The following is a 27,229-nucleotide window of genomic DNA, read 5'->3' on the forward strand; positions in this document are numbered from 1 at the left end:
TGTATGGGACCACTTTGCATTTAGAGTGACCTACGATGACGGCGGAAAGAAAGCTGTGGATAAAAGTGAAACAGTGTGCAAGCATTGTGCAACACGTTTTGTTTATGCTAACAGCAACACGACCAACATGTCATGCTAACCCCGAAATCCCTCATACTCCGTCAGCGCTCCGCCCCGCTGCGCTCCAGACCTCCGCTGTGGCTCCCGTCCGCTCCGCTCTGAGTTCCTTGGAGATCGTAGAGAGCATGCACCAGATGATTAAATTCAAAGCAGCAAAACATGTGGAAATGAACCAGGGTTTCCGCGGATCATTAAAATTAATTACAATTCATTAATTTTTTGGGATTTTTTCATTAATGTCCTTAATTTTTATGGGATTTCGGTGTAACAATCAACATATACCGAACCGAAAATTGCGACCACCGAACCAAGGATTTTGTGAACTGTTCCACCCCTATATATATATATATATATATATATATATATATATATACATATATATATATATATATATATATATTGCACTGGGTATTTTCATGGGTATTTATTTATCTATAACTATTGCATTGGGTGTCAAATATAATGAAACAGGTTATTCCACAGGTTAAGAAGAACATTCCAGACAGGGAACAGTCCTTATGTTGTATCAAATAAAAATTGAAAACAACTGAATTCTTGAATTGCATATATGAAGAAATCATTTTAGTAAATTAGAAATTTACAGTAAACATAATATGAATTAAACTGGGCTCACTAAAGTGAGGTCTTAATTTAAGTATCACATCAAACGGCAGTCATGATTTCCAGGCTTAGATTAGAACGAGTGTTTAAAACAGGAAGTAGGTGTGCTTTGAAAAGAGTATTTCTGAGCGTATGAGAGCTGAAGCAGCACAGTCACTCCACGTGGAACACGGCCAGGCGCTGACTGTAAACAATGAATGCCACAGACTGTGAGAAGATAAGCAAGAGCTTTCCACAGACTTTTCTCCCTCCTGTCTTCATCTCAGTGTTTATCGTCGGGCTGTTTGCAAACGGATGGGGACTAAACTCTTTGCGGCGCAACTGGCAGAAACTGGGGGATGTCAATGTTTTCGTCCTCAACCTCGGGATTGCAGATATCTTGTATCTGTTCACTCTCCCCTTTCTGATCGTGCACTACCTCAGAGGGAGTAAGTGGATATTCGGGGAAGTCTTCTGCAAGGTAACAAGATTCTGCTTCAACCTGAATTTATACTGTAGCATCGGCTTCCTCACATGCATCAGCGTCTACAGATACCTGGCCATCGTCCATCCGATGAGAGTGATGGGGAGATTGACTGTGTCTCACTCGGTTATCATCTCTATCATTGTTTGGGTTTTTGTGAGCGTTCAAAGCCTTCCGGATATGTTTTTCCCCAAAAAAGACGTAAACGGGACTTTTCAATGCTTCGATACGACCACTACTGAATACGTGGAAGAGTACCTGCAGTACAGCATCAGCTGGACCGTCATCGGGTTCTGCATACCGACCCTCATCACCGTGGCCTGTTATGGACATGTGATCGCTCTCCTCTGCTGCAAGGATAACATCGACAAAGTCCTGAAACAAAGAAGCCTAACACTGTTAATCATCTTGATTCTTCTCTTCTCCATCTGCTACATCCCCTATCACGTGCTCAAGAACTTCAACCTCTGGTCAAGAGTTCTTTCCAAACATAATGTATGCTACAAATGGTTTAACAGCGTCTACGTAGCTCAGCGGATATGCCGTGGTCTCATTTGCCTGAACAGTGCCCTCAACCCCCTGATTTATCTCCACGTGAACGAGGATATGTCTGCTTATTTCAGGCAGCTGTGCCGGCGAACTCGCACAGCTGCAAGCCAGCTTTCCTCCAACACCCTCCTCTCGAACACATTTAGAAATATATAACTCTTTCTGACACTCGTGCAAACATAATGTTCCAGCTCTCTGTTTTAACGTATGTATTTGTCACATCTGGAAACCCCACTTGCAATGTTTCAACCTAATAATAATTACTTTCAGAATGATTTATGTGTGAGTGATTTGTGGTGGTGCTGCTGCTGTTGCTTGTTTTAGAGAAAAACTTACTCATGTGTCACAAAACAGGATGCAAAAGTGTTAAAAGAGCGCCAGATGCTGTTGCACGTCGAAGATGTTAAACAGGAAGCTCAAGTTTGATTTTGCAAAGATAATACTGCATATATGCATGGTCGTCACTGCGGTTGGCCTCACTTTATCGTCCCGATTTTTCCGACTGATTGGTTGTAACTATGATGGTTTCCTCCGACAAACATTAAACATTTAAAAACAGTCAGATCAAGATCACACCAGAGAAGAGGCTAAGCCTGGTGGTAGATGTTGCTATGGTATCCCACCGTGTTTAAAGTCATAGGGAAATCATATTTAAATGTCAAATAATTCCGGCTTAAACTTGTATATAAATGTACTTATTTATTGTCCCAAAATTTAGAAAATTTTTATTTAAAATAAAATCTTTTTTTAAAATCTGTGTTGGTTTTTTTCCCGTCATCTTCTGCAGGCCAGTTAGTTATACGTCAGCCTAAACACCGAAATTCGGCCAATCATATGTCAACGGTCATCTGTCAATCACATTTTTTGGGTTATAGCAAGATGCTTCGGACAAACCGGCCACAACCAAACTTGCTTGCGAACCTTCCCCCACAACAATCCCGCCCTCTTGATAATCGACCAATCACATTCACTTTATTCACTCGTGTAAAGTCGGGCACCACTCAGGAGAATTCGGAAATGCAACGGTTGGAACAGCCGCTTCCCTATGACTTTAACACCAAATACTAAACCCCCACAACAGTCTAAAGAAAAGGGGATTTTTAAAAAACAGTTTTGAATAACAGACGTCTGTATCTGGTTGAGGTTGAAAAGCCGCAATATGCAGACGTTAAAAAAAATGGTTTTGCAATGTCTGAAAATTATTGGTCTAAAGTGGGATAAAATCAGACTGACCAAAAACAGCCTAATTTTTTAATTTCTGCACTAAATCAAGCCTAAAAACGTCTAAATGTTGTCTGGTGTTTCGGGGCAGAAACTATTAGGATTTTGTTTGCACTAGAGTTGAATCCTGATTACGTAATCAGGCAGTCACCATTAAAATAAGCAGAGTAGATATGTTTACAATTAAAATATAATATACACTAAGTGCAAATAAGGAAGCAACATTCTGATCATTTGAGCTTCAAAACATTTAAACTTTCCAATTATTTTTCTCATGCTCCAAGTATTAAATGTTAAGCACTTATTTAAAAGCTTTATTGATGGAGAAACCAAGAACATAAAACATTTTATAGATATTTAATTTTATTTCGTGTAATATTTCTACATAATCTTATTTTGTTGTTCTTGTATCTAACAGGTTTTCATCTGAATCTTTATTGTCTCATTTTGGTACAGCAAAGATTTGTTAAATCTTAAAGTGCAAGTCACATATTATCTGTCTATAGAGCAGACAGTCAATATGTGCATTTAGCTTCTGGATTCTGGATGGATCCAGAATCCAGGATGGATCCAGAATCCAGGCGAGTCAGACAGTAGGATGTTTTAAAACGTTTAATGACAACAATAATAAAACAGAACAGAACAGAAATGCAGGCTGCTGTGGATCTGATGGACCTGCGGCAGCGGGAAGGAAGAACATTGCTAATCTCTGGCACTCAGGTTTGTACGGAGCCCCTAAAGGGACATGGAGGGAAAAAATAAACTTTTGCAAGATCCCGCGATACTTTTGCGGGATCTCGCAAAACTATTGCGGGATCTCGCAAAAGTATTGCGAGATCCTGCAAAAGTATTGCGGGATCTCGCAAAAGTATTGCGGGATCTTGCAAAAGTATTACAGGATCTCGCAAAAGTATTGCGAGATCCTGCAAAAGTATTGCGGGATCTCGCAAAAGTATTGCGGGATCTTGCAAAAGTATTACAGGATCTCGCAAAAGTATTGCGGGATCTTGCAAAAGTATTACAGGATCTCGCAAAAGTATTGCGAGATCTCGCAATAGTTTTGCGAGATCCCGCAAAACTATTGCTGGTTCTCGCAAAAGTATTGCGAGATCCTGCAAAAGTATTGGGGGATCTCGCAAAAGTATTACGGGATCTCGCAAAAGTATTGCGAGATCCTGCAAAAGTATTGCGGGATCTCGCAAAAGTATTACAGGATCTCGCAAAAGTATTACAGGATCTCGCAAAACTATTACTATCTCGCAATAGTTTTGCGAGATCCCGCAAAACTATTGCTGGTTCTCGCAAAAGTATTGCGACATCTCGCAATAGCAAAGGTATTGCGAGATCCTGCAAAAGAATTGTGGGATCTCGCAAAAGTATTACGGGATCTCGCAAAAGTATTGCGACATCTCGCAATAGTTTTGCGAGATCCCGCAAAAGTTCTTCTTTCCCCCTCCATGTCCCTTTAGGGGCTCCGTAGATTTGACAGTTCAGTCCATCCTCTCATATGAAGGCAAGTTCCAGCCAATGGACTGCCAAAGGAGCAGCGGCGCAGGCCGAGGAAACAGGCCTGACAGGAATAGCTCTGCTGAATATTGTATAAGATGGGGTTAAAAAAAAAAAAAGCACTGAAGGGTGGAAGCTGTAATCATATTACCAGTCTTATGTTTACATTTTATCACTGCTGCACTTTAACAATGGAAATGTCTTGAGAGCTGCACTGAACGAAATCTCTTTTTGTATACACTCTTGTGAACAAAATGGCAATAAAGTCTAAGGAATTCAGGAGTCTGCCGCCCGCTCAGGGGTTCTGATCTCCACAGGAACAGACAGATCCAGGGTTCCAGGAATCCACAGAGGGTGAAGGCAGGTCCAGAGTTCCACGAGTCCAGCAGTGACCTCAGAGAGACACGCACAGATGCCGACAGAGTCGGACTGGGAACGATTTTCGGCCCTGGCATTTTTCCATCTACACCGGCCCACTTATGGACCCCCAACCCTCTGAAAGAAAAATAAAAGCGTGCGTCTTAAATGTGAAACACAATACGAATACACATTGAGGATTAACTGATCTATCTTCAATTTTACACGACAAAACGTGTGAGGCTTTGTTGGGCTAGAGTATATAACCTCTAACTCAACGTCTTTAAACCAAGTTTGAACTCAACGTCTTTAAACTTGGAAACAAAGTCCAGTGGATTGTTTTCACTTTTCTTTTTTTTGGAATGACTTCGACCTGGATGACCGAGAACCTTCACCGGCAATTATTGCGTAATCTTTTTTTATCAATATGAAAAAAGTGAGCTTACTCTGCAGATTTACTGCTATGAGGACTATTTAAGTTATTTATGAGTAGCCCCATATGTAAAGTTGAGTATTCGCTCGATTGCTTAGGCTTCTCTGTAAGGACTTCCTTTTCTTGCATCATTTTGGGTTGCTGGTTTAGCTCTGAGTCTAAATGTCTTGCTTGCCTTTAGATTTCCTCTCTTTATCTTGTTTCTTCCTCCCTGTTGTTTTCTTTCCACTTGAAAACTTATTTTCCGCGAGACAGTATTGCATACCATATATTATTCACCAGCAGCTGATGCTGCATAGCAGCATTGCTCATGTCCTGTGTCTGTTTATTTACCGTCTGTCAGGAGCTTTTCTTAGATTTCTCACTTATCAGTTCTGTTGCTTACTTCCTTTATTGAAATAAACATTTTGATTTGTCACCTTTGCAAGTTGTCAGGAAGTCAGAGGTAACACGAAATTAGAGTGTTGATGCTAGATCTGATTAAAAGGTTTATTCACAAAAAGAGAGAACATCCTACATGTTATTAACAGCTGAAGGTGAAAACAAAGGACTAATTCTAAAATAAAACTGCTTGTAAGAGTTCCTGTGTGTGTTATGCATCTCTACCATAGAGGATCTTTGTAGGTAGCCTACACAGGTGAAGATAATCTTCTCATCAGAGTGCTGGGCTTAAAGAGCAGCAGAGCTTTCACTTAGGGCTGGTTTCTTGTGTTGTTGATGTTGTTTCGTAGCTTTCTAGTCTCTTGCTTCCTTCGAGTATTTTCCCTGACGTTTATTGGTTTTTGTTTGGTTTTCAGTATTTTTGTATTTTGGACTTTTTTCCTCTGTTCCCCATGGACTTTCTTTAATTCATCAAAAACTCACCTGTTCCTACTTCTTTCTGCATTTGGGTCCTTACAGCCTCCACCCAACCTGACAGAAGAAACCAGCCACTGTGGACCCAACAGAAAAGGCAAGTGAAGTTTTTACACTCCTAAGAGAAACACTTGATGTACTCACAATCAATCCACCTTGGAGGCGGGCCTGTGCCTTTGGAGAACTTGCATTACTCTTTACCCCATATAACACAAAATCTAACTCTGAAAAGAGCATCAATCCAGTACTTATCATCTTTGATGTTTGTATATTGATGTGCATATTTTTTTTTTTTTTTGAATATTCCACTTGAGAATATCACTGCTGTATCTGCATTATCACAATCTGTATTAGAAGCGAAAAAATGGTAGGGGTGGCCACAGGGGTGGCCAATGATTGGCTAAGGGTGGCCATCGCCACCCCTGGCCCCCCATGTAGCTCCGCCGCTGACAGTCACATCTACGCTTTGCTTTCTATTTTGTGCTTCTGGCTCTTTAGTCATGCTTCTCAAATACTGGCTGAGCAACTTTGCTATTTGAGGGATTTTCAAGATATTCTACAATGTTTAATGTTTAAAGTAGACATTACTCAATTATAAAAAATTAAAAGGTAGTTTGGATATAAGTCAACTGTATTCATATTTTTATAATTCTTTGAATAGCGAACAACAAAATAATAACAGAAACCTACGTGTAGCTAAATTTCAAATTTTTGTAAAGGTTTTTTTTAAGTGTTCTGTATAATTGTACTTCTTGCAGTTGACCTGCAGGTGGACATGTTTATCAATCTAAATATGAAGCACTTTGCTCATCAAAGATTTACCTACATACTGCTAACTGTTACCACAGCAAGAAAAGCGTTTTTTTAACCTCTTAACATCCACCTCATTTTGGCTAATCCTCTATTTTGCATACCCAAATGGAAAAGAAAATAACTTAGGAAATCTAATTTAATTTATTTATTTGACAGGGAGAGTGTAAATTAAAAAGCATTCCTGCAAATGCACCAGAATTAGCCAAAAGGCAAATTTTCATCTGTTGTCCCTGGCATGCTACAATGTAAAATACAAATGTAAAAATAAATAAAAACAGCTATAACTTCTCAAAACTGATTTAGAAATACAGAATAAGTGTTTGCTGGACTACAGAGGTTCATAAAATAGAATAAAACATTTAAACTATGTACATATAAATATATATACATACATATATTCATATACATACATACACATATATACATACACAAGTGGCAGCATGGCTTGTTATCGATAGACATTCAACTAATGCTGGCATGACTGATCTGTTATGAGCCAATTTTTAGATGCTTTTTGAAAATAGTGAATGTTGTAAGTTCTCTGATGTTCTGAGGGACAGATTTCCATTCCTGAGAGGCTGTAACTGCAAAGGCTCTTTGACTAAAAGCACTTTTACGCAGAGGAAAAACACAGTCTCCTCTAGCCGACCCAGGTGTTACTGTTTCTGTTCCTGATTTTTACAAACTGACTGAGTGGAGGAGATGACAGACAATGGATTATTTTGTAAAACAGACAGAGGTTTGCATACCTGTAACCCCAAATTACATCTGCAATACATTATTTGAACGCTAACACCCTCTAGTTTCCTAATATATAAATAAAAATTGGGTGACTAAAACACAGACCAAGCTGCATCAGTTCAAACATGACTCAAAGTTGTTGTTTTTTTATTCTCGGAAATGTTGGTCTTTTTTGAATAGCAGTAATAAAGACATTATTGAGAAAAGGCAGGTTTTATTGTATTATATTTGTTCTACATCATGTCAACCACAAATGCAGAATATTTCAGACCTCTAGCTATAACAGTTCCAGAGCTGTGGGGTTTGGAACTTTTGGTGTCGGCTTGGAGTGGCGCACAATGGCTCCACCTGCTGGTAAAAAATTTACTGGTGGCTTTTTACGCATTCTTATTACCCCCACTTAAGGTGTGTTTTAAGAGGTTAAAAAACATTTTTAAATAACAGACGTCTGTATCTGGTTGAAAAGTGAAAAACTGTAATTTTCAGACATTAAAAACTGGTTTTGCAACGTCTGAAAATTATCATCTGTCAATCAAATATTTTCAGTCATAGCATCTTGATTCATGTCGCAGCTAATATACGCAACGGTTGAAATCAGAATCGTTTCCTTTCCCATTGAGTTGCGTCCCAGTGTTCACGGGGATGGACGTCTGTGTCTTCAGCAGGCGTAGAGCTAACAGAACTGGCAGCTTTGCGAGGCAAGGGCTCAAACATGTACGGCTGGAAGCCTTCTACACCAAACCAAGCTTCTGCCGCCCTGGCGTCCTCTTCCACAACATCTTCGTCCCCGCTTTCCTCCTCTAAATAAAAAATGGATGACGGAGGAGACTCATCCACGACCTCCGACACTAAACTCTCCTCCTCTTGCATGTTTCCGCTGTCCATAGCGTTCCTTGACAGCGTCGTTTCTAAGTCACCAATTTAGTGCTACTTGGTCCGAATGGGAAACTACTAGCACTAAGTTGCTAACTGGTTAGCAAGATGTTTCTGACAAACCGGCCACAACCAATGCACTTGCGAATCTTCCACCACAACAATCCCGCCCCCTTGATAAACGACCAATCACATTCACTTCATTCACTCGTGTAAAGTGGGGCACCACTCGGGAGAATTCGGAACTGCAACCGTTCGAACAGCTGCTTCCCTTGTATCCTATCTTACCTTAAATATCCCAGGATTCATTGTAAGTCCAAGCAAGCCAGTTTCTCTGTGATCAGAGGAAAGGTTACTTGGCGCCGAACAGTGGTGAATATTGAAAGTTTAGTTTAATATAATACAAGTATGTGAATAGTTCCGTCTGAAACTAATGAAAATAGTTGTTTTAATGGTTATTGAGTCAGATATGTGGCGGTAATGTTTGATTTATGAAAAATGCTTTTATCTGTTACTGTGTAAATGGATTTAGGTGTAATTTAAGGACAGATTCTAAAATATCTGCTGGACTTTAAATCTGATAGGGTTTTTATTGCTATTTTCTGAAATTTTGCTATTTTGTGTTGTTGAATATAAGATTTTGTAGATGTATATTTTTTTTATACATGCATCCTTTAGATTTACTTATATCTTTCTACCCCTTTTATATCATTATATTTGTTTTTATTTGATGTTTCTCCCGGTGGTTGTCATTTTTATTCCACACCTTATTTTCATGAGTTTGTTTACGTTATATAAAAAAAGGGAAAAAATGTAAAAGACAGTTTTAAAAAGTTCAGTGTTCATCTTTTCCTGCATTGTGCGTCAACACTCATCGTTGCTAAGCAACAGAGGTGGTGAAAGCCGCTGAAGGCTGGACCTGCCAAAACTCTTCCTCTGTATGTCTCTTTATTTTCACGGACTTCGAGGAATGCAGTCCAGGTAGGCCGCGTCCTTGGCAGACGCAGCCCATGAATTTAAATCCAGCCATTGTCTCTCAGACCTGCTTCATCTGCTGCAGCACCAATGTTGTCCAACAGGTTAGCGCTGCATGTTTGGCAGACACATTCAATGCCTTCCTTTCAATCATTTTTAAAGCTTCACTTATTTTTCTTGGCCTTCAGCACAACTTGAGTTGTTTGTTTTCCTTTCCCTCCAGTCAGCCATGTTCTTTGACTTTATGTACCTGTTTTATTTTATTCATATGAACAGCCCTTCGGAAAATGTTCATTTTGTTTTTTTTTTCACCCTTTGAAGCTTGTACCATGAAATAATTGACAGAACATTATAGTTTTTCAAAATTAGAATGTCATTGAACCTTCTGAAAAATTCAGTACAAGTCAGATTAGATCATTTATTCGCATCAAATTTGATACATAAGGCAATTCTGTATAATTTATATTTTCTGTTCACTAAATTTGTCTGAATTAGGGGGAAACCCTGTTTGCTTTTTAAGTCTTGGCTTAAAACATTCATTTATAAATCCTATAGTTAAAATGTCTCAGATTATCCTGGGCAATCTCTACATTCTAAACTAAGTTATTGAATAGAATAGAAAATCCTTTTAATGTTCCACAATGAGGAAATTCTGGTGTTTACAGAAGCAAAAAGATTATAGAAAAAATTTTCACACAAATGTGGACATTAAAAAAATGTATAAGAATAACATAATAGTGAAGAGTTAACAGATAAATACTGTACAGTAAAGTGTTTTAACAATATAAATACGGTACACCTGGAGAATAGATAAGCAATATACAGCTATGGACATTTTTACAGTGGTTATTGGAAAATGGCAGCAAATCAGAGATGTACAAAATTACATCAGCATGTTATTTAACTAAGTTAGAAACTGCAAAATGATGTATCTTAACCAATTCTTAACTCTTGAGGAGAACAGAGATTAAAGGAATAGTACACCCAAAACATGATTAGCTTTCATTTTCTACTCACCCCCATGCTGAACAACACTCTGGAGTACTTTTTTGATATCTCAAATGCATCTGGAGATCTGGGAGGCTTCTTGCTGTCTGCTGACATTCAAATAATGGAGGTCTATGGCGCCCGAGGCAGAAAGGTCCATAAAAGTCCACAAAAAACGTGTCAATATTCCTCCATACTGCTCGTCCAATGTATTCCAAGTGTCCTGAGTGGGTAGCGTCCATAATTTACTCGAAACAAAGTCATTTAGAACGTTTTAGAGCATAAACAGTAGTGTATAGTATTTCCTAATAGCGCCCCCATGCGCGCTCACGATTCTACGGAAGCCGGCAGACCAAACCAGCGCATTCAGCTCGGCAAAGAACTCATGCTCTTCCTCAACACTGAAGTCCTCAGACATTTTTCTTTCGTTGTTTCTTTCTTTGCACAGGTAAACAGCACATTTCTTCTTCTACGCTTGCATTATCGGCAGAGCAGACGCTGAATGCGCACTTTCATCTGGTTTGGTCTGCCGGCTTCCGTAGAATCGTGAGCGCGCATGGGGGCGCTATTAGGAAATCCTATACACTACTGTTTATGCTCTAAAAACCTTCTAAATGACTTCGTTTCGAGTAAATTATGGACGCTACCCACTCAGGACACTTGGAATACATTGGACGAGCAGTATGGAGGAATATTGACACGTTTTTTGTGGACTTTTATGGACCTTTCTGCCTCGGGCGCCATGGACCTCCATTATTTGAATGTCAGCAGACAGCAAGAAGCCTCCCAGATCTCCAGATGCATTTGAGATATCAAAAAAGTACTCCAGAGTGTTGTTCAGCATGGAGGTGAGTAGAAAATGAAGGCTAATCATGTTTTGGGTGTACTATTCCTTAAGTAGAAAGTTTGGCTACCCATACTTTACTGGAGTAATTATTTTTAGACATTTTTTTACTTCTACCCCTCACTTTTTGGGGAAATTATCTCTACTTTCTTCTGTTTACATTTTAAAAATAAACTTGTTAGTTGTGTTTCATTGAAGCTAATTTTCTTAATTGCCTGCTGGTATTTAAACAAAAAAAAAACAAACATAAAATTTATTTTTTTTTTCACCTGGACCAACTAGTTGTTCGCCACATATAAAAATAAATAGGTTTTTCTTTAAGATTATGCTAAATTAAATTTGACACTGTATCCATTAGTTTTAAAACTAAGAAAATGAAGTCTAAGGAAGTTATCATCCAGAATTGTAAAAAAAAATAAATAAATAATAAGCTATTTTAATAGGGTAGTTCATTAAAGGTTCTTCCCTTAATATTTTTTCTTTTATTCATTTTACTTTTATCCTTTAAGTAGTTTTAAAACGATACTTTTACCCTTTTACTGGAATAAAAAGCTAAAGTTGATCAACTAACTTCTACAAAAGGGTTTTTAAGCAGCACGATTTTACTTCTACTGGAGTAATAAACATTATTACTTTTGACACATCTGCTCTTGCAACTGCAAGCAGCATTTATATATTGCTTTTTTCTTTTCAGTTCTCAAGAAATGCTCAAAATGCAGGTGGAGAGTAGTTTGCACGCATGTATTTGAACTAAAACTGCTGCATGCGTGTTTGTTATGCGTGTGCCTTGAATTCCGAGTAATTCATGAATAATTATAATTTGAAAGATAAACATATCTTCTCTGTCACTGTCAAAGCTATAAAACCTGCTCGGAGGAACACCTTTAAGGACGGAGCTTTTTTTCCCGGGAAAGGGTGTTGCAAATGAATGTGCCTGCAGCTAAGTTAGAGTTCAAAGTTTTTCATTTTGAGACTCCGAGGACGAGGAATGGATCGACTTTTATCTGAAAGAAATATGACTGGAGCAAAGTGCTCTAACCCAGATAAGGATTTATTTGAACACACAGTACTTCCTATTCTCTACACGTTGGTGTTTATTATCGGAGCTCTGTTGAATGTTTGGGGATTGAAGACTTTGCTGCAGAACTGGAAGAAACTTAAAAGCATTAACATCCTTGTTTTTAATCTGGGACTAGCAGATGTTTTGTATCTGCTAACTCTTCCCTTGCTGATTACCTACTACCTTAATGGGAGTAAATGGATCTTTGGAGCAGCCGTCTGCAAAGTGACAAGATTCTGCTTTGACCTGAATTTATACTGCAGCATCGGATTCCTCACATGTTTGAGTGTTTACAGGTACCTGGCCATCATCTACCCGTTGAAAGTGCTGGGGAAAGTTACTAGGACTCACTCTGTGATCATCTCAGCCATGGTGTGGATTGCGGTGACCGCTCAGAGTCTGCCGGGGGTTTTAATATTTCCCAAAAATTCAGGGAACAACACCACACAGTGCTTTGATACAACCGATGGGGAAAATATTGAGAAATACCTGCAGTACAACCTCGTCCGGACAATCATCGGGTTCTGCATCCCGATTGTTATCATCGTGGGCAGCTACGGGCATGTGACTTTTGTCGTCTGCCACTCAAATACGATAAAAATGGTCACGAAACAACGGAGCCTCAAGTTGCTGATTCTTATGATTCTTTTCTTCTCAATTTGTTACGCACCACACCACGTATTCAAGAACCTCAACATGTATTCCAGGGTTTTGCAAAGAAAGAAAATATGCAGCTCGTGGAATTCTGGAGTCTTTATCGCGCACCAGGCAGGCCGTGGGCTGGTGAGCCTGAACAGCGCTCTCAACCCGCTGGTTTACCTCCATGTAAACGAGGACATGGGCGCTCAGTTCAAGGAGCTGCTGCAGAGAAGTCGACGTGCGTTCAGTCGTTTTTCTAGGTCAAAATCCGGCTCTGTGCCCGAACCACAGGATGGACAAGAGCTCAAGAGTCCTTTGGCAGACTGACTGCGTCTGGAGTCACAATTTTGTACAGCACTGTTTGCTACACGCTAGAAAAGTGAAAGCAAACAGGTCGGACCAGTTTAACTGTCAGTGGAATAACAGATAAGGATTATATAATGTGAATGCTGAGTCTATTTTTAACACAACTGCTTGGTTGATTTACATTTTGTTTTCCTTTTTTTCATTCTCATGCATACGTTTGAAATTGTAAATGCTGTTTTTTTTTTTGTTTTTTTTTTCGAAATCTGTTTTCTTTGAAGCTTTCTTTCTTGTCACACTCTAAAGATTATCATCAAACACTGTAAGAAAATGAAATAGCAGTTTGGATCATTTATTTTTTATTTCATATATCAAAAAATACAGCTTTATTTTGAACATAAACAATATGCATTTCTATTTATTGTACATTTCTAACGATACTTTTTGATCAGAAAATTGGAGCCAATTTAATTCCATACAAAAGAATAAAGAATTGTAGCAGCTCTGATCCAAATGCTCTTAACCCTTTGATGCCTGTTGTTGCTAATAAGCAACAAACCGCTTGCACTGGAAAAAATCTAAATCTACAGAAGTATTTTTTTCTTAAAATAAGTGCATTTGTTGTTGAATTGAGGAGATAAAAGAGACATTTTGCCAATGGAACAATATAATTTACATTTAAAATAAGAAAACACAATTGCCTTGTCTTAATTCTAGAGCATTTTATCAAATTATCCTATTTTTAGAGAAAAAAATATTCATTCCATTGGCAAACTGTCTCATTTACCTGCTCAAATTAAGGGTAAATACACTTAATTTAAGAAATGTTTACTTATTTCTAGATCATTTTGCAGTGTGTATGACACTACAAAAAAATTTAAATCTAGGTAAGTCAATTTTTCTTTAAATAGGAGCATTTTTTCTTCAATTGAGCTGGTAAGTGAGACAATTTGCCATTGGAACAAGACAACGTACATTTAAAGTAATAAGAAAAAAACAACTGCAGTCTCTTATTTCAAGTGAACATCTAATTATCTTTTAAGGGTAAAAATGCTCATTCCATTGGAAGATCATATTTTTATAGTCATATTAAGGGTAAATACACTTATTTTAAGACATTTTTACTCATTTTCAGAACATTTTTGCAGTGTAGGCAAACAGTCGCCATAGCGTTTTTGCATCACCCCAGTGCTAGTCGCAGTTTATGTTATTATGTAGTTACAACTGCTGTTACAATATATTATTTACCTTCATTTCTATTTATTTAGTAACATTAACTGTTTTAATTTGGCATCTCATTGAAGGGAAAATACACACAAAATGTCTTTTTATCTGTACATCAATTCAGGCTTCAAGGGGTTAAGTTTCCATAAATGTTTCTGCTTTGAGACACACAGCAGGACTGCATTAAATGCTCTAAACATGACAGGAGTCAGATAATAAGCAGAGCAGTTTCTCCTTGTCATAGCCATACTTCTATGCATCATGCAAAACATACAGGTGCTGGTCATAAAATTAGAATATCATGAAAAAGTAGATTGATTTCAGTAATTCCATTTAAAAAGTGAAACTTGTATATTATATTCATACATTACATACAAACTCATATATTTCAGATGTTTATTTTGTTTAATTTTGATGATTACAAATGACAACAAATGAAAATCTCAAATTCATCATATCAGAAAATTAGAATATTACTGAAGACCAATAAAAACAAAGGATTTATAGAAATGTTGGCCAACTGAAAAGTATGAACATGAAAAGTATGAGCATGTACAGCACTCAGTATTTAGTTGGGCCTCCTTTGGCCTGTATTACTGCAGCAATGCGGCGTGGCATGGAGTCGATCAGTCTGTGGCACTGCTCAGGTGTTATGATAGCCCAGGTTGCTCTAATAGTGGCTTTTAGCTCTTCTGAATTGTTGGGTCTGGTGTATTGCATCTTCTTCTTCACAATACCCCATAGATTTTCTATGGGGTTAAGGTCAGGAGAGTTTGCTGGCCAATTAAGAACAGGGATACCATGGTCCTTCAACCAGGTACTGTGTGCAGGTGCCAAGTCCTGTTGGAAAATGAAATCTGCATCTCCAAAAAGTTGGTCAGCTGCAGGAAGCATGAAGTGCTCTAAAACTTCCTGGTATGTGGCTGCGTTGACCCTGGACCTCAGAAAACACAATGGACCAACACCAGCAGATGACATGGCACCCCAAACCATCACTGACTGTGGAAACTTTACACTGGACTTCAAGCAACGTGGATGAAGTGCCTCTCTTCTTTTCCTCCAGACTCTGGGACCTTGATTTCCAAAGGAAATGCAAAATTTACTTTCATCAGAGAACATGACTTTGGACCACTCACCAGCAGTCCAGTCCTGTTTCTCTTTAGCCCAGGCAAGACGCTTCTGACGCTGTCTGTGGTTCAAGAGTGGCTTGACACAAGGAATGCGACAGCAGAAACCCATGTCTTTCATACGTCTGTGTGTGGTGGTTCTTGAAGCACTCACTCCAGCTGCAGTCCACTCTTTGTGAATCTCCCCCACATTTTTGAATGGGTTTTGTTTCACAATCCTCTCCAGGGTGCGGTTATCTCTCTTGCTTGTACACTTTTTTCGACCACATCTTTTCCTTCCCTTCGCCTCTCTATTAATGTGCTTGGACACTGAGCTCTGTGAACAGCCAGCCTCTTTAGCGATGACCTTTTGTGTCTTGCCCTCCTTGTGCAAGGTGTCGATGGTCGTCTTTTGGACAACTGTCAAGTCAGCAGTCTTCCCCATGATTGTGTAGCCTATAGAACTAGACTGAAAGACCATTTAAAGGCTTTTGCAGGTGGTTTGAGTTAATTAGCTGATTAGAGTGTGGCACCAGGGGCCATCAAGTTTGAACCTTTTCACAATATTCTAATTTTCTGATATGATGAATTTGAGATTTTCATTTGTTGTCATTTGTAATCATCAAAATTAAACAAAATAAACATCTGAAATATATGAGTTTGTATGTAATGTATGAATATAATATACAAGTTTCACTTTTTAAATGGAATTACTGAAATCAATCTACTTTTTCATGATATTCTAATTTTATGACCAGCACCTGTACACATGCAACATGAAAGACGATGTCTGATCCAAACTAATGTCCAACAGCCCAACCTTTGAGACTTGCTTTACTATTGCTTCATCTAGTGGCAGGCGAAGATCACTGGTATCTGTTGTACACATCCTTTATTAAATATGATGCATTTAGTTTTAGCTGAGTTTGATACTTATTTATTCGGTTTTATCTCTTTACAGGCAGATCAGAAACTGATGTCCACAAAAAAGAACAGTATTGTCAGCATACAGTATACTGGAACCTATTAACAGACAATGGGGAAATGGGGAATTTTGAATGGGGAACTCTGTGTACTCCGACGTCGAGAATCAAGAATCCACCTTTCGTATTCCATTTTGAGAGTTTTTTAAAGTGTTTAACAGAGACGTTAGCACCTCGACGTCGGAGTACACAGAGTGAAGCGAAAAGACTACAACTGTGTAAACAGGCCCCATTTCCGTTTCCGGTGGCAGGGGAATATTGACTATTCCAACAGAACTCAATGGGATTTACAAAATGCTAAATAAAACACTACAGGAACGTTTTTTCTTTACGAAACTTTTTTTGGAACGTCATTGAACAGCGCTGACGACCCGGTGAGTAGCATATTTTAAAAAAAGAACGTTTAAGGTCGTTTAAGGACATTATCGGACATGCACAATGGAAGCCATTCTAAAGCAGCCAGGGGGGGATTCTGCATGAGCCAAAAAGCAGAGACAGGACCAATTGTCAAAATTTTGGTGTCGATCATTCGATTTCATCCTGGACACTACAGAAAATGGGCTAAAAGTGTTAAAAACCGGAATTCTCCTTTAACTGTTTATCGGGGCCACCTCTCGAGCAGTGAGCCTGGTTGGTAAGCAGCTGCCTTCTGTAACTCTAAGCAACTTCCCTGATCCGAGTAAGATAATTTCTATCAAAATCTGTTATGTCTAATGGTTATATAATACATAAACTCTATTCAATTCACTTCAGTTTAATTCTATAGTGCCAATTCACAACACATGTCATCTCAAGGGACTTTACAGTTCAACAGATCATCCAGTCAAACTGATTCAAAGTTTTCTATCTAAGAAAACCAGTTGATTGCATCAACTCATTGACACCAGGGCAATCCCTTTAAACTAAGCATGCTTGTAGTGACAGTGGAGAGGAAAAACTCCCTTTAACAGGAAGAAACCTCCAGCAGAACCACAACCATTATGAAATGTTATTTAAAGAGTTTATCTAGAGTGTTCTCTTTTCAGGAAAGCAAACCAGAGGGAGAAAGCTTCAAGATGTAGACACAGTTTGCCTTTATCAACTTAAAGAGAAAATCAGGAAGCCTGCAAAAGAGGTTTGTCTCTACTCAACCTGTCAAAACACATTTTTCTTTGGGAAAGGAGAAGTGCAAAAGCCAGAGACGCTTTCGAGAGCGCAGCCTTCGTCAATCGTGACTGCTGGATAGAAAATCGTGCGCTCGATGAGATCCCGAGCATGATCCCAAGTGCGCGTTGAGTTGGCGTGCCCAGAGAACAAATTTCTCCTCTCCAAGCGGCAGTTTCTCACACGTGTGAATTTGTTGTGCGGTGGTAGATGACCATGCGCAGAAGTAGTTTAACATACATGTGAGGATGTTTATTTTGCTAACAGGGGTTTTAAAATAAATGTGACACCATAGAGTGCCCAAAAATGTCCATGCCGTGGCCCAAAACAGCAGGGTCCATTTCACAACTTCAAAACTTTAAGACAAAAATCTACTTTTTAAATGGTTTTTTTTAGCCATTAAGATAAAACCTTAATAGTTAAATTCTTTGCAATGATCTGACTGTTTGATTCCCTATCCAACTCAGACACTTCTATTGACCATGATGAGTGACAAAGATCAGTGATACCGGGCCCCCAGGCCAGTGCCGGTCCATCTGTCATTTAGAACCGGTCCACACAAAACGAACGAATAACTGTCATTATTTCCTGATTAATTTTCCAATTCTAAGTTGTGTTTTATTTTTTTAAATGACCAGATTCTCTCCGTGACATCCACGTTTGACTCGCTCTTGACGTCTCTTGGCCACAACACCATAGCGGTCGCTTTTCATCATTCTGTCTCTATTCTCCCACTCTGCAGAATCTGTTAGTTCAATCTCTAACGTTCTGCTTTTTCCTCATAGTAGCTTCATCTGGTCTGTTCCTGTTTGGCTGTGACTCCATCCTGGAGAGAAATATCAGCTGTGCTGCTGCCATCAACACCTTGTTTCTAGATGTTGGAGATCAGCCTGTTTTTCAGTGTAGTCCTGTTTCTCTGACTGGATGTGCTCTCTTCATCCTCTGACATGGGAGCTGGCTCTGAGCTCATCTGCCTGGCTGTATGTTTCCTGGAGCAGGTTGACGGCTGACTTTTGTATCTCTGCTTGTTTTTCTATGTCTGCTTCTGTTTCCTTGAACCCCAGTCGGCCTCAGCAAATGGCCGCTCACACTGAGCCTGTTTCTGCTGGAGGCTTCTTCTTCCTGTTAAAAAGGAGTTTTTCTTCTCCACGGTTGCCACAAGCATGCTTGGTGTAAGGAATTGCTGTCTTGTCAATTAATCAATGCAATCAGGTGGTTTTACTTACTGCATAATCGGACTGATTTGTTGCAAGTGCCTTGAGATGACATGTGTTGTGAATTGACACTATAGAAATAAACTGAAACGAAACTAATTTAATAGACTGGGAGTTCATGCAACGGGCCTCATTAGTTCTCAAACCTGCTCGTACCACTGCACATTTTAGATGTCTTTCTAAAGCAACACATCTAATTCAAATAATTGCATAACCTTTAAGTGCTGCAGAAGCCTGTTAATCATTTATTTATGTAAGTCATAACTGTGGCAACAAGGATAAATCTAAAACATGCAGAGCAGTGGTACTTAAGGACAGAGGTAGGAAGTAACGAAGTACAAATAGTTCGTAACTGTACTCAAGTAGATTTTTCTGATATTTTTACTTTACTTTACTACTTATTTTTATGGCGATACTTCTACTCCTTACACTTTAAAAAATTGGCTCGTTACTTTAGTTTTGAATCATTTCAATGGAGTTACCGTTATTATTTTTTACGTCATCAATACCAAATTCAATCTAATTGGATGGGAATCTACGTTGCATTTGACGCACCACTACAAGATGAATCGACAGTTTCGGCGGTATTCATTGGCGGCAAATCATTGCAGCTCGGTGGCGGTGGCGTTAGCATAGTAGCATGGACGACGAGATGATTGAAAATGAACACAACGGAGATCTAGTCCTATTGGCAGACATCCATTTAAAATGTAGGCAACGGCCATCTCTGCTTAAGGACCAGAGCTAATAAACACTTTTCTGTTTTAGAGCTTTCAGGAATGTTAGAGACTTGGCACCCCCTAGTGGCTAAAGTTTACACAGTATAGTTTTAAAGGAAAAGTCTGGTCAGATGGATCATTATCTACACCCAGTAATCAAGTTGTAAATAAAAAAAAATGAAAAAAGGAAGGTGGAATTTTTTTTTTTAGTTTGGAAGTATACATAGCCTAATTGATATAGTCTATTAACCCAAACTGTGCATGGTCTGGTTGTTACATGTCAGGTATGCCGGTCATTGACCTTGACCAAGACACCTTACAGGAGAACTGCAGTAAGTCCCTGGATTGGCATGGCTATCACTGCCCCTACATACTTGGAGATAGGGATGGGGATCGAAAACCGGTTCCTGTTCAGAAGCGGTTCCCTGTGTTCCAATTCCATGGCACCGTCTGGCAGCTCTCTTAAAGGGAAAGGCCGTTTTTTTTTTTTACATTGGGCCCTTGATTTTACGTTATTACATCATGTTCTACTCACCCATATAAGTTTTGTATCATTTGGAGCCGTTCTGAAGATATTCCGTTAGGTTATATTCAAGTAACGTCTTCCTATGGGCAACGACTGGAAGGCAGAAACTAAACTGTTGATAATTTATCATTTATAGTACGCCAGCATTCATAACATGTAGGCGAATCACTGTCCCCAAGACATCCGTGGTTATATTTTTCATATTTATATCTTTTAAAAACAAAGCGGAGTGTGTATGACGTCATCCATGCGCCGGACTGGAGTTGTGACAGGCAACCCGGGCCACAGACGGCTACGCTCTACCCCTGCTATTCATTCGGCTAGCTAATCTGAATCGTTCAATTCCATTCCAGAAAAAACACGTAATTTGTAGCCAATATTTGGAAGAAGAATGTTTTCAAGATGACTTGGATAATAGCGCGTTGTGACAAACACCAGGTACAGCACTGGGACTTGATCAACAGCCAATACCGCACTGTGACGTCACAAACCAGTTGGTGGCAGTAGTGTTCTTTGACAAACATGGATGCCTCCAGTAAAGCACATTCACATGAAAATGACTCTTAATTAAAATTATTAATTAAACACTATGTAATAATATTATATTTAAAGTACTTTCAGAAGTTTGAATTCTTAATATGAACGGACTTTTCCTTTAAAACAAGCCAAGGTAAGACTTGCTAAATGATGCACGTATGACAAAACGACAACAAAATAAAGCGCTCCTTCATCTCTAAAGTCACCTGTTTTTTAATCAAGTTGTAGATTAAATGTCCTAACTCAATGTTGGTCATGAATTAACTTTTTCTTTTAACTCAATGTTTTGTTTTTGTTTTTTTCTTTCTATGTTGTCATTTATCTCCACTAATTGCTGGTTTCTGAATGTGTGATTCTTGCCACTACTTGCTGTAAATTGTATTACCCTCCAGGGACCTGATAACGGGAAGTGAAGAGGGCGTCTCAGCTTTATTACCCAGGAATTCTAACGCAAGAGTCAAGAGAAACTTGATCACTGTTTAACAAAGTTTGTTTTTACACAGGATGCTTTTATGTGTACAAGAATGAGTTCAGTTTGTTAATTATTTAAATCTTTGTTTTATTGTGGTTATCCTTTGGTAGTTTCAATTTCTCTTTTACTTTTAAAGTGATAAAACCTGTTTGAACAAGCACTGCAATCAGGACAGCTTCACGGAACAGGGTGTTTCACTTTGTCCACAAATCTGCCTGTGAAGAGGCAGGGCTTGAGGAAGGAAGTTTAGTTGGAGGCTATTTTTCTCTTACATACATGTGAACAGCAGTCAAGCACAACGAGGGCTGAACTATGGAAGGCAAAATGGATACAACTGAAGACAACTGCCAAGAGTTTGATAGGGACCTGTATGAAAATACCTTACTGCCTACTCTTTACATTTTGGTGTTAATTGTTGGACTGATGGCTAACGGATGGGGATTGAAGTCTTTGCAGCATAACTGGAAGAAACTTGGGGATATTAACATCTTTCTTTTAAACCTCGGACTTGCAGACATTTTGTACCTGCTCAATCTTCCTCTTCTGATCGTCTACTACCTTAAAGGGAGCGAATGGATCTTTGGAGAAACTCTCTGCAAACTGACAAGATTCTGTTTCAACCTGAATTTATATTGCAGCATTGGATTCCTCACTTGTATTAGTGTCTACAGGTACCTGGCAATCGTCCATCCCATGAAAACAAAGGGGAGATTAACGGTGAATCATTCCATGGGTATCTCAGCCATTGTTTGGATTCTGGTGAGTGTTCAAAGCCTTCCCGACATGTTCTTCCCCAAAAGGTATAGGAGCGATCAATGTTTTGACACCACCACTAATGATTATATGAAGGGTTACCTGGATTACACCATCATATGGACGTTCTTTGGATTCTGCATCCCTTTCCTCATCACTGTTTGGAGCTATGGACATGTCACCTATGTCGTCTGCAGCTCAAAAACAATTGACAAGAATGTGAAACGACGAAGCTTGAAGCTGTTGGCTGTTTTGATTCTTCTGTTCCTGATCTGTTATGTTCCCTACCATATATTCAAGAACCTAAACCTCTACTTAAGACTTCTAAATTGGCAGAAGAAATGCAGTAGCTGGGAGGAGGGAGTCTTCAAAGTCCGTCAGGCGACTCGTGGTCTTGTGAGCCTGAACAGCGCTCTCAACCCGCTGGTTTACCTGTATGCAAATGAAGTTATGCAGCTTCTGCAGCGGGGTCAACAGATGTTCAGGTGCTTGTCTCCAGCAAGGTGTCGCTGTGTGCCAGTATCACAGACAGAGAAAGAGGACTTTTAACACTGACAATGACACCAACATTGATATTTTGTAAAGTATTTCTGTTTTCTTTTCTTTGTATGCGGTTATATTGCTAGATCCAAAGAATGTAAGTAATAAATGACAAATTAACTTATTTCTTTTCCAGCTTCATTGTAACATTAATTCCATATTAATTAAAATCATATAAGAATATTTAACATGTTTGCTGTTTTCCCTTTTTCTCTTAGTTCTTCTTGTTGTATTTTATTTTTAAAATGTTATATTTTCTTTTTTTTTCACAGATTTGATATTTTATTTTTTCAATATTTTTGATAGTTTTACAGTTTTGCGTTCTTTTGAAAGTACATTTTACAGTTCAAATTATCTCCCCTTCAGCCTTTTACAAACGCTCTAGCCCGGAAGTCTTCAGCAGGGGGTCAGTGACCCCTAGGGGGTCCATGAAGGTATTGCATTGGGGTCGCGAAAGTTTTGGATGATTAGACCTTTAGTTTTTTACATCCCCCGCTGTAATTTGTTCCACTAATTGAAATATCTTTCTTCTTAAATAAACAATAACATGAATTCAACACACTGTAGTAAACAGATAAATGGAGGCAGAAGATGTCTTTCAGTCATCAATGCACACATTCAGAGACACACAGGAGCTCTTTCATGCTGGGCACCGTTTCATTCACAACACCTGTCCCATCAACCAGGAATCAGAATCAGAAATACTTTAATAATCCCAGGGAGAAATTACTTTAGTTACATTTCTCCATCTGTAATAGTGACTATAGGACCAGTTTGATAAAACACAATTTCCTACAATATATATAATTAGGGGGTCCCCGCTCCATCTCGTCATTAGTTTGGGGGTCCTTGGCCTGGAAAACGTTGAAGACCCGACCCTGATCTAGACAAATAAAGATGTTATTTCTAATGTCCATGCAGACATTAGAAATTACTCTTTACTCCTCTCTCTAGTGGGAAGCAACTCATAAAATACAATCTGAAAAAATATTAATAAATAAATAAAAAACTGGTAATATGAAAAATAAATTTGATCTAAATTAAGAATAATTAGCATGAAATCGGAAAAAAACATCAAAATTACTGTCAACTTGTTTTATTAATAAAAAATGCAGAGAGAAGCATATGGAGAACTGTTTCATTTGAAATATAAATAAATACAACTGTTAATAAATTGTTAATAAATTGTCAATAAATATTCCATTATTAAAATGTTAATCTTAATTGATTTTCTCATATTTTAAGATATTTTATTTTTTCAAAGATTTAGTCATTTCATTAATCTATTCATTTATTCCATAATGGAGTATTAGTTCATAACACTTTTATTTTGTAAAGCTACTTTTTGCATTCAGTGAATTTTACTTTAACTCTTTTTTTTTTTTATCTTAAGCTCCTTTTGTTTCATGTTCTTATATTCAAATAAGAAATTTTGTGAACTGAAGTACTCCGGTCATGATGACCAATCAGATCAAAACATTCCATCTTGGTGTGCTCTGATTGGTCCTGTCACCCGATCCATATCACCTCATTTGAGCATGTGCAAACAAATATTCTCCTCCTGTTTAATATTTTGCAGGCTAGCCCCTGCGTCACTACGGAGTCGTTGAATTCTTTCCAGCGCCGCCCATCAAAAAAAAACCTCATTTAAATGTAAGAGCATGAAATAAAAGGAGCTGAAAAATAGAGTTTGAGTTTAAAAATAAAAATCACTGAATATGTAAAGTAGCTTTACAAAGTAAAGTGTCACAAAATAATACTCCGTTATGAAATAAATGACGTAATTAATAAATCTTTGAATGAATCAAAAATCTTGAAATATAATAAAATAAAATAGGATAAAGAATAAAGAATGTAGCATAACATTAGGCTATCTCAGTCCGACTCAAAGATATTGACTGAGTTAGCCACTGGCATTGTGTCTAATGTTAGAAAACAGAAAGTAGAGCAAAATAGAAAACAGTTAACTGTGAAATGACAATGTAATAATTCTTAAGTGGACACTAGTTTTGTAGTTTTTGTAGTGTGTAGTATTTCTCATTGTAGTAGTTCTCATTTGAAAAAGTCATGTGCTGAAATATGTTGCATGTTATATTGAAGGAAAAAAAGCAACTCCAACATTTTTGAAGGCTAATGCACAGACACAGCATAAAAGCATATGACATCATGCATGCATAATTTGCAAATAGGAAAATATTATAGCATTAAAGGACATGTACTTGTATATCAGTCTTGATCTAAAGTCTTGAAATTATATGTAATATGTAATTACCTTAGCAATGTCATCAATACATTCATATTACATTTACATCATCAATTTAGCACATTTTGCAAATCTGTAATATTGTGCTCCATCACAATTTTGTGATGGATTTGTATAATGTCGATTTATTGACTTCATAATGACTATGCAATGTGATGTGCCTATTTTTTTAATAATAAATTAAAGTAATCTACTGATGCTATTGGATAGCCAGTGTGCGTCAAAGTGATGAATTTATCTTTATTTAAAAGTCTTAAGTCTCCCTGAAAATGAGAACACCATCGTTGTTTGATGCTGTAGCGCACAGATTGTTTACATTGCGACTGCTCTAACTAGGGAGTACCAATATGGCGGCCGGTGGCTTCACTTCAATCCCGTACTACCAACGGGCAATCAGAAATCTAGTGAATAAATATAGATCAGTGGTTGTGATTTGTTGGGTTGTATTAAAGCTGCACAGGTAGAGTATTCAAAATGAGTGCGGAGGGTAGTTTACTGTAATAAAAATGTTTATTGCCCATGATATTTTTTATTGATATTAGATTTAGGAAAAAAGCTATGTGAATGGGGAAAATAAATTTGAATGTTAAATGAATATATTGGAGAGAACAAATTTTCACATGGATAGAAAAAAAAACTGATGTTATTTGAGACTGAAAAAAAAGGGTTGAGAGAATTTAGTAAAAGACAAAATTAAAGATAAGTTGACATTTGAAAAATGATTTCCAAGCAAAAAAAAAGCTCAAATATTGTGATTTTAACAATGGGTGAGGACGAGTTGTTTTATATACACTGACAAAATTTTTGGCATTTAGTTCATATTTAGTTAATTTAACACAATTGTTTCATGTTAGCAGGGTAGGACAAAACAATATGTGTATATGTATGTATGTATATGTGTATGTGTGTATATTTATATATACGTATATATATACACGTGTGTACATATACATTGATATATGTATATGTATGTATGTGTATGGAAATACCTTTCCAAATTACTCTTTTTATTTTTGAGAAACTCTCATTATAAAGCAAACATGAAGGCAATTGTTCTACATTTGTAATGAAAGCAAATGATTTGTTCCATTGTACTTTGAATCCTGTTATCATCAGGTATCTGCCTTTTTTTCCCCCTTTAAGATCCATGGTCCGAACCGTGAGTGACGTGGGTTGCCGACCCCTGGCCTAGACTCATTGGAGTAATCAACTGATTGGGAGACTTGCACAACTTTTATTGTCGCTTTGTGTAAGCAGAGTATATACGAAATAAATTTTTGCTCTCTACAGCTTTCCGTGAGTGAATGAGTGGCAGTTTAGCAGTAAGATGAACATTTCCATATACATAAAGTGCAGCAGCGATCGAATGTAAACAGCGTGGGAGAAAAACATGGTGCAAAAATACGCATGGATATGGAAGTTCAGAGCATTGCAGAGAAAAAGATATGGTGCACAGATGCAGTAGAAAAACATTTCTTGATTAGGTGTTATCAGCGTGATGCAGAGTCTGATACTTGATTAAGAGTTTTTTTTTTTTTTTTGCAACAGTTCAGCAGTGTGATGGCAGTGGGGGAAAAGCTGTTGCCGAATCTGCTGGTCCTAAAGCGGATGCTGCAAAGCCTCTTCCCAGAGGGCAGCAGGGAGAAGAGTCCAAAGCAGGAGCAGGAGTGGGGAAAGGAGGCCGGCACAATGGGGGTAACCGAGAGTAAACAAGAAATACATCAGTGCTCAAATACAACCAGAAAAAAAATAGAATGACACAAAACAGAAATGAAACCAAATAGCTAAAAAACACAGAATGAGTCAAAAATTATCTCTTTAATGGTGAACTTCCCCTTAAGGTATAAAAGGGCTCTTTGTAGAGTAGCGTCGTTTCAAAATGGCCCTTCCCAGTCAACTGCTACTGTGCCCACTCTGAATGTTTCTATTAGAGGTAAAGGAGATGTTACTTCCCGAGGTTTCGTGAAACGACGTCCCATAATAGGATCAGGTAATCAAACAGGTACCCAGAAACACCACTGTGGCAGCAGAATTCCATCTGTGTGATGTGATTCCATGTAAGGGGTTTGATGCAAGATACAAAAAGGCTGAGGTATATATCTGTATTTTGAATCTGGCTGAGGTATATATCTGTATTTTCCCACGTGGTAAGCCTACATCTGAATCATGGTGTCCACATTGGCCTTTTGTTTGCTGGAATTCTAATCCTAGAGGTTGTGTTAATCCTAGCAACCAGTATATTCCTTTAGGTTTAAAAGATACGATAAGTTTAGTTAGAGCTAAAAGAACCAAAGAAACTTACAAACGAGGAGGAAATCCTTTAGTGCTGACAGCTAAAAACATGTGGGTTAATCCATGGTCAGCTGCTGTCCACAGGGACTTAGATCAT

General features: G+C 38.1%; 3 protein-coding genes across 3 annotated transcripts; all 3 read left to right on the plus strand.

The window, feature by feature from the left end:
* The first annotated feature begins 883 nt into the window (after positions 1–883).
* On the plus strand, positions 884–2,456 carry si:dkey-78k11.9 (P2Y purinoceptor 1). Its single transcript, XM_038306630.1, has one exon. The coding sequence runs from the start codon at positions 935–937 to the stop codon at positions 1,907–1,909; it is 975 nt and encodes a 324-aa protein (XP_038162558.1). The 5' UTR covers positions 884–934; the 3' UTR covers positions 1,910–2,456.
* Positions 2,457–12,264: 9,808 nt separating this feature from the next.
* LOC119797526 (P2Y purinoceptor 1-like) lies at positions 12,265–13,557 on the plus strand. The gene has a single exon (XM_038306633.1). It carries the CDS (start codon positions 12,347–12,349, stop codon positions 13,382–13,384), a length of 1,038 nt encoding a protein of 345 aa, XP_038162561.1. The 5' UTR covers positions 12,265–12,346; the 3' UTR covers positions 13,385–13,557.
* A 7,939-nt stretch (positions 13,558–21,496) lies between these two features.
* LOC119797523 (P2Y purinoceptor 1-like) lies at positions 21,497–22,637 on the plus strand. Its single transcript, XM_038306629.1, has one exon. It carries the CDS (start codon positions 21,597–21,599, stop codon positions 22,584–22,586), a length of 990 nt encoding a protein of 329 aa, XP_038162557.1. The 5' UTR covers positions 21,497–21,596; the 3' UTR covers positions 22,587–22,637.
* The last annotated feature ends 4,592 nt before the right edge of the window (positions 22,638–27,229 follow it).

The sequence above is a fragment of the Cyprinodon tularosa genome, unplaced genomic scaffold (assembly GCF_016077235.1).
Source record: "Cyprinodon tularosa strain WSP-4 unplaced genomic scaffold, ASM1607723v1 ctg587, whole genome shotgun sequence".
In the NCBI taxonomy this organism is placed as follows: Eukaryota; Metazoa; Chordata; class Actinopteri; order Cyprinodontiformes; family Cyprinodontidae; genus Cyprinodon; species Cyprinodon tularosa.

Bases quoted from the DNA above. Each gene is read 5' to 3' on its own strand.
- LOC119797526 (XM_038306633.1), top strand. From the start codon at position 12,347: ATGGATCGACTTTTATCTGAAAGAAATATGACTGGAGCAAAGTGCTCT.
- LOC119797523 (XM_038306629.1), top strand. From the start codon at position 21,597: ATGGAAGGCAAAATGGATACAACTGAAGACAACTGCCAAGAGTTTGAT.
- si:dkey-78k11.9 (XM_038306630.1), top strand. From the start codon at position 935: ATGAATGCCACAGACTGTGAGAAGATAAGCAAGAGCTTTCCACAGACT.